Genomic DNA, 7,863 nt, shown 5'->3' on the forward strand with positions numbered 1-7,863 from the left:
CCTTCTGAACCTCCTTAGTCCCAGTAAAAGCACAAGTACATACAATACAAGTAAAACACAAGTAGAGACATATATAGCAATTAATACAATTAGTAATTAGACATGTTAAACAGATAGAGAAAAACAATATCAAGTCGGCAAAGCATACAAACAGGTAGAAAATACATATGATGAATGCCTGCCCTACTGCTTGTGATATCACACTGTCGGTTCAATTGCCAATCCGACACATCTCCATGGAGATGTTGCCCTTCAGATTCATGGTGTGGGAACCCCCGAGATATAGTGCTCGGATCACTATCCAGGGTTTTGCGCCTGTATGCTCTGATGATCCGAAGGGATGCGAGCGGGGTCTATTGCCACCGACCTCACATCTAAGCGTAAGCGGGACGAACCACCGCCCTTACGCTGCTGCCGCTACCTCGACAGGCGGGATCCAACCTCGGCCCCTGCCAGGCGCATAGCATCTCATAATCTCAATGAAAAAGGTGGTACAATGGTTTTCAAAACATTTTTAGTACAAGATGGATCCATCACTTCATTCAGAGTCCTCGACTCTTTTCAACCACTGTTCATTCACATTTCGGTTCCTTGATTTCGCATCTCATTCATCACACATCATCAAACCTTCCCTAGTACAATAGAAACCTAGTACTCCGTTTGCTAACTTTTTCCAAATATTAATGTCTAAAACCCTTAAACTATTTCCCATATTTGAGCACCCAAAAATATGGCCAAAAGTCTTAAAAAGGTATTATAGAAGCTAACAACCTCATCGGGAAGGTGAAATAGTTGACAACAAAGCAAAATTTGAGAAACAGGGCATGTGCATCTGCACAGGGGTGTGCGTGCGCACGCCCAGTAAATTTTTAAAAGTATGCGTACACACAGGGGTGTGCGTACGCACAAGTGTCAAAACATAAAATGGTCTGTTCACTCTCACAACCTGTGCCAGCGCCCCCAACAGACTGACCTCCCTAACGTGTGCGTGCGCACAGGTCTGTGCATACGCACAGGTTGCAATTTTCTATTGGTGTGCGCGCACACAAGCTGTGCAAGCGCTGCATGCAGACTGCTTGCCGCTGCGTGTGCGGACGCACAGGTCTGTGTGTGCGCACAGGTCACCATTTTCGCAGAGTGTGCGTGCACACAAGGATGTGCGTGCGCACATACCAGAAAACATAAAATTCTGTAACTCTGCAGAATTTTTAGATTTTCAACACCAACTTTGAATGATCATAACTTCCTCTACGAAATTCCAAATTTCACAAACTTTATACCGATTTAAAGGGTTTACAAAGATCTTTAATTCTAAATAAATTTCAACCAAATTTGAAAACCGAGGCAAAAGTTATGATCAGACAAAGTTTACCAAAATTTAACTTTTACCCAAAATCACAATTTCCACAATTGCTTTGTAAAACACAACCAAAACCAAACCAACTAAATCCAAACTCCACTTTTCATCAAAATCAACCCTTTATGTCATATTACACCAAACTTACCACATTTCCCCTTTATCTTTCCTCATCCACAACATTAACATCAATTTATCACATATATCAAACCTTAATAACAATTTTTCCAACTACATTACCAATTCATTAACATCAATGTCATATATACATGTATCAACACAATTCATTTCTCAACTTCACAATCATTCATCCCCATCATATTCATATCAACCATCAATATCAAACTCAAATCATCGTTTCATCATACATCATCATATAATAACATCCAACAACTCATCAACCATTCAAAATCCAATCCTATCCTATGGGTCACTAGCCTAAGTGTCCATGAATATTATATACTACATAGAGAAAACCAAAACCATACCTTGGCCGATTCCCAATATGAACCAAATGAGCTTTCAATCAAAATCCAACCACCAATGTAGTTCCAACAAGCACCAACAAGCTCTAAACTCACAATAATCAAGCTATATACATATAAATCACCACAAAATCAACCTAGGGCTCAACATAAATCAAAAGTTCATAAGAGTTCAAAGCCTTTTACCTTTTCCACATATTTGGATGTCAAAACTCAAAGCTAAGCAAGGATTAGAGTGAACCTAAACACCAAGAATCACAAGAACTCACTTAATCCCAAGCCCTAGATACCCGAAATTTTGAAGAGAAGAACTGGGAGGATTTCGAGCTTACCTCTAGAGTTTCTTGGATGGGTTTTGTAGAGCTTTTCATAAAAAATACGTAGCCGCTGATGGCACGCAAATTGAAGCTCTATAGCTCAAGATATGAGCTTGGGAAGATTGAGGGGAATAGGGTTTTCTTCTTCCTCTATTCCCTTTCTCAATTTCTGAAGTGTGTGTGTGTTTATGAGGTTAGGGTTCATTAAATGAACCTTTATATATGTTGGGTTTGGGCCCAACTTGAGCCCGGTTCAACCTGTTAGCGTTTTTAGCCCGTTTGGCGAAACTTCGGGCCAAACCTTTAAAATTAACGCCCAGTTTTCTATTTCTAACATTTTTCTAAGGTTTTTCAATATTTCTACTTTTTCTCGCGCAGCACCGGGTAGACTTGAACCGGTTCAACTGGTTCAACTGCCGGTTCACGATTTTTTTACGGTTTTTCGCAGAAAACACATTTTCTGACTCAGAAAGACCTACTGAGTCCAAAAATGATGTTTAAAACCTCAAATTCTCACTCTAACTTTTTGGAATCAAATTTGAGCAATCTAACCACTTAATTAACCGGTTCGATTAATCGCGGTTCTTACATTCTCCCTACCAAATAAGAAAATTTTCCCTCAAAATTTGGATTACCTGAGAATAGCTCGGGATAATCCTTTTGCATCTCGAATTCCAATTCCCAAGTATGCTCTTCCACTCCGGCTCGCTTCCAAGCAACTTTAACCAACTGAACTTCTTTCCCTTGCAGTTTCTTTACACTGGTGTCGTCAATTCTCACTGGTGTCACTTGGAAAGTTAAGCTTTCCCTCAACTCGACCGACTCAGGCTCCAACACATGAGCCACATCCGACGTGTACTTACGGAGTTGTGACACGTGGAATACGTCATGTAGGTTAGACAGATGAGGTGGCAAAGCAACTTGGTATGCCACCGGCCTGAATCACCTTAGGATCTCAAACTGTCCTATATACCTCGGATTCAACTTCTTGGTCTTAATTACTCTCCCAATCCCAGTTGTTGGTGTAACTCTCAGGAATACATGTTCTCCCACTTCAAACTCTAACGGTTTCCTTCTCTTGTCCACATAACTCTTTTGTCGACTCTGAGCAGTCAAAATCCTTTCTCGTATTTTCTTAATCTTCTCCGTAGTCTCTACTACCACATCTGGACCCAAAACACTTGCTTCGCCCGATTCATACCAACAAAGTGGAGACTGGCACTTCCGTCCACACAAAGCCTCATACGGAGCCATCCCAATGCTCGCATGAAAGCTGTTGTTGTACGCGACCTCCACCAATGGCATGTAACGGTCCCAACTTCTAGGTTGATCCAAAACACATGCTCTCAGCATATCTTCCAACGTCTGAATAGTCCTTTTTGACTGTCCATCTGTTTGTGGATGATACGCCGTACTAAGACATAGCTTCGTGCCGAAAGCTCTTTGGAAAGCTCCCCAAAACCTTGAAGTGAATCGGGGATCACGGTCCGACACTATGCTCGCTGGCACACCATGAAACCTTACTATCTCCTTTATATACAACCTTGTTAACTCTTCCATACAACAGCTTACTCGAATAGGTAGAAAATGAGCAGATTTGGTTAAGCGATCCACGATCACCTAAATCACATCAAATCCCGACCTATTCCTCGGTAAACCGGTCACAAAATCCATTGCAATATCTTCCCACTTCCACTGAGGAATTTCAAGTGGTTGAAGCATTCCCGACGGTTTCTAATGCTCTATTTTCACCTTCTGACACGTCAAGCACCTTGAGACATGTTCTGCCATATCCTTTTTCATACCAGGCCACCAGAACATAGTCTTCAGATCATGATACATTTTAGTACTTCCAGGGTGGATAAAAAATTCGCTCTTGGCACTTCTCTCAATAGATCTTGCCGCAACGTCCCAACATCCGGCACAATGATCCTACCCTTGAAACTGCACAATCTATTTTGATCCCATGACACTCTCCATTGCTTTCCTTGTTCGATAGCTGGCAATACCTTTGGTAGCACGTCATTGTTTTGATGAGCCTTCAGGAGTTCCAATTTAAAGTCACTTGAGATCTGTAACTGATTCAGGCAATCTCTCCCAGCAACTTCACCAATATCCAACTTAAGATCCTCAAACTTCTCCATTAGCTCTTCTTCCTTGATTCTCATCCACGCTATCGTCAAAGACTTCCGACTCAAAGCGTCCGCTACCACATTTGCCTTTCCAAGATGATAACTCAGTTCAAAATCATAGTCTTTAAGCAACTCCAACCATCTCCTCTGATGCATATTAAGCTCTTTCTGATCGAAGATGTATTTGAGACTCTTATGATCAGAAAAGACACTAAACCTTACTCCGTACAAGTGATGTCTCCAAATCTTCAATGCAAACACAATCGCCGCTAATTCCAAGTCATGAGTTGGATAATTCACCTCATGCGGTCTCAGCTGACGCGATGCGTAAGCCACCACGTTCCGGTGTTGCATCAACCCGCAACCTAAACCCTTCAATGAAGCGTCACAATATACTTCAAATGGTTCATGTGGTTCCAGCAAGATCAAAACAGGTGCTGAAGTTAACTTTTGCTTTAAAGTTTGAAAACTCTCTTCACACTCTGATGTCCAAACAAAAGGCGCTTCTTTTCTTGTCAACTTGGTCATTGGTAGTGCAATCCGGGAGAATCCTTCAATAAATCTCTAGTAATATCTGGCTAACCCCAAGAAACTTCTAACTTCCGTCACTGTCATCGGTCTTTTCCATTCTATCACCGCTTCTACCTTAGAAGGATCCATCGCTATGCCTCCTTTGCTCACCATGTAACCTAGGAACTTTACTTCCTCCTTCCAGAACTCGCACTTCGACAACTTAGCATACAATTTCTGCTCTTTCAGGATTTGCAGCACAATCCTTAAATGCTCCTCATGTTCCTTTGCCGTCTTAGAGTAAACTAAGATGTCGTCTATGAAAACTACCACGAACTTATCTAAAAAGGGATAAAAGACTCTGTTCATATAATCCATGAAGACAACAGGTGCATTCGTTAACCCAAAGGACGTCACTGCAAACTCGTAGTGTCCATAGCGCGTCCTAAACGCAGTCTTAGGGATATCATCCTCTTTCACCCTTATCTGATGGTAACCGGATCTTAAATCTATCTTGGAAAATACTCCAGCTCCTTGCAGTTGATCCATCAAGTCATCTATCCTTAGCAGCGGGTACTTATTCTTCACTGTCACTTTATTCAGCTGGCGGTAATCCACACACAGTCGCATTCCTCTATCCTTCTTCTTTGCCAACAAAACGGGCGCTCCCACAGCGACACACTTGGTCGCATGAACCTTTTGTTCAGAAGCTCCTCTAGCTGAGTCTTTAACTCAGCCAACTCTTTCAGAGCGCCATCCCATACGGTGCAATCGACACTGGTCCGGCTCCCGGCACCAATTCAATCGCAAACTCAATCTTCCTTTGAGGTGGAAACTCTGGAATATCTTCCGAAAATACCTCCGGAAAATCCCTAACTACTGGGATCTGATCTAACCCTTGGGTATCACCCGAAGCATTAGCAATTAACAAGATGTAATCCATTAGCAGTTAACAAGATGTAACCCTGACACTCTTCCCCACTACAGTGCACCATAACAGAGTTCAAGTAATATCCTGCAGTTATCACTGCTCCACTCTCTCCTTCTGGCATAAATCAAATTGTCCGTTCAAAACAATCCAACAAAATCCGATTTTTCGACAACCAATCAAACCCCAAAATCATCTCCAATCCAACCATAGGTAAACAGATCAAATCATGTACAAAATCTCTACCCTCAAGCTTGAAACCTACTTGTCTACAACCTGATCTAGTCATAACTGTCTGATGCGGGGTATGTACATGCAGATCAAAAGGTAACTCTAACACTTTCAAGCCTAATTCCTCAACTTTAGCAATTGAGATAAACGAATGCGAAGCTCCAGTATCATATAATGCAATTAAAGTCTTGTCACCAAATAAACAATTACCTTTCATCAACGGATCTGCCTTGGAAGTATCCTTGGCATTCACAGCAAAGACTCGCCCCTGGTGTTGACTCTGACCCGCATTCGGGTTCTTCCCATGAGTGTAATCCCTCGCGATATGACCAGGCAAGCTACAGTTGAAGCACCCACTCTGACTTCCTCTTTCCTTGCCCCGCTAAAACTGATCATGAATGCTCTTCCTGAAACCTCCCTGATCTTGATACGTATATCCTCCCCTCTTAAAGCTTTGACACCTCGGATGGTAATACTTGCCACGCTCTTTGCTACTGCCTCCTCTATGAGTGTCCTTGGATGCAGCCACTGTTTTTGCATATTCTTCCACCACCCTTGCTTTGTTCACCAAGTCAGAGAAGACACGGATCTCCATAGGAGGCACAGTAGTCATAATGCTATCCTTCAAACCCCTCTGGTACTTAATACACCTCTAGCTCTCGTAAGTCTCCGGGTTACCCTGACATACCCGATAAAACCTACAAAGCTCTTCAAACTTGTTGGTGTACTCTGCCACAGACATGGAACCTTGCTTCAGCTGTATTAGCTCCATCTCCTTTGCTTCCCTTGTAGACTCAGGGAAGTACTTCTTGTAAAAGGCCATTCAGAATACATTCCACGGAACATCAACATTCTGTAGCAGTAGCAAGTGACACTCTGCTTGCCACCAGGGCTGGGACTCTCCCGCAAGCTGATAAGCAGAAAACTCCACATACTGATTGTGTGGAACATGCTGCGCCTATAAAGCACGCTCCATGGTCTGGAACTAGTGGTCCGCTTCAATAGGATTAGTTGATCCTCGGAATATGGGCAGACGAAACTTGAGGAAAGTTGCCAAAGTCATCGGAATGCCTCCCGTGTTATCTCCGTTTCCCTCAACGTTATCATGAGCATTCCCTTTGCTATTCCCATTCCCATTGCTATTTCCATTTCTGTTGCCGTTCCCGACTGGTTGACCTAGCCTCTGCACAGCTTGCAGAGTCGCAGCAGCATTCGCCTCTATAGTGTTGGCCAGATTCGTCATCACCGCCATGAATTCAGCATGATTGTCCGCTGGTTGCTCGTTCCTACCCTCACGTGAACGTGCTCGACCTCGTCCATGAGTGGCCATGTAGGATTTCTGTCTATACCAAACAATCGATATCAAGGTGATCAGTCTCAATATCAAAAGTCTAGTGCTTCAATTTATCCTAAACAGGAACTCACAAACAAGCATACTATGCATATATCAAACAGATAACCTAATAGCATCAAAGAAAAGACACACAGAGTATGCAATGAAGCACAATCAGTCCATCCCTCAGGCTCACGAGGACAAACCGCTCTGATACAACTAAATGTAACACCCTAATTAGCCTAAGCCTTACCTCGCGTCGTAAAGCAAAAGTTAATCAAAGGTTACGACAGTTCTAAGATTATACATATATTATATAGAAGGAATTAATAATATCTAGAAGCTTGATGAAGAATACAGCTCAAAAACATGGATTTCAAAAGCGTAGAATGTACTAACGAAGCCACTGACTTAAAGCATAAGAACAGATATCGAATAACAAAACATCATAGTATAATAGTATAACATCATAAGACACTAGCCACGACTCGCGGAGTTTAAGCCGGCTAGCCATATACAACCATAAATGAAACCAGATAGTATGCAAAGTACATCAAAAGACTCAAAAGA

The 7,863-nt window shown here is 42.3% G+C and overlaps 1 protein-coding gene across 1 annotated transcript; it reads right to left on the reverse strand.

The window, feature by feature from the left end:
- Positions 5,857-6,783, reverse strand: LOC107636726. Its single transcript, XM_016340220.1, has 3 exons — positions 6,649-6,783; positions 6,437-6,549; positions 5,857-6,298 (listed from the first exon to the last, which is right to left on the reverse strand). Exons 1-3 carry the CDS (start codon positions 6,781-6,783, stop codon positions 5,857-5,859), a joined length of 690 nt encoding a protein of 229 aa, XP_016195706.1.

Source organism: Arachis ipaensis, chromosome B04, assembly GCF_000816755.2.
Source record: "Arachis ipaensis cultivar K30076 chromosome B04, Araip1.1, whole genome shotgun sequence".
Lineage (NCBI taxonomy): Eukaryota > Viridiplantae > Streptophyta > Magnoliopsida > Fabales > Fabaceae > Arachis > Arachis ipaensis.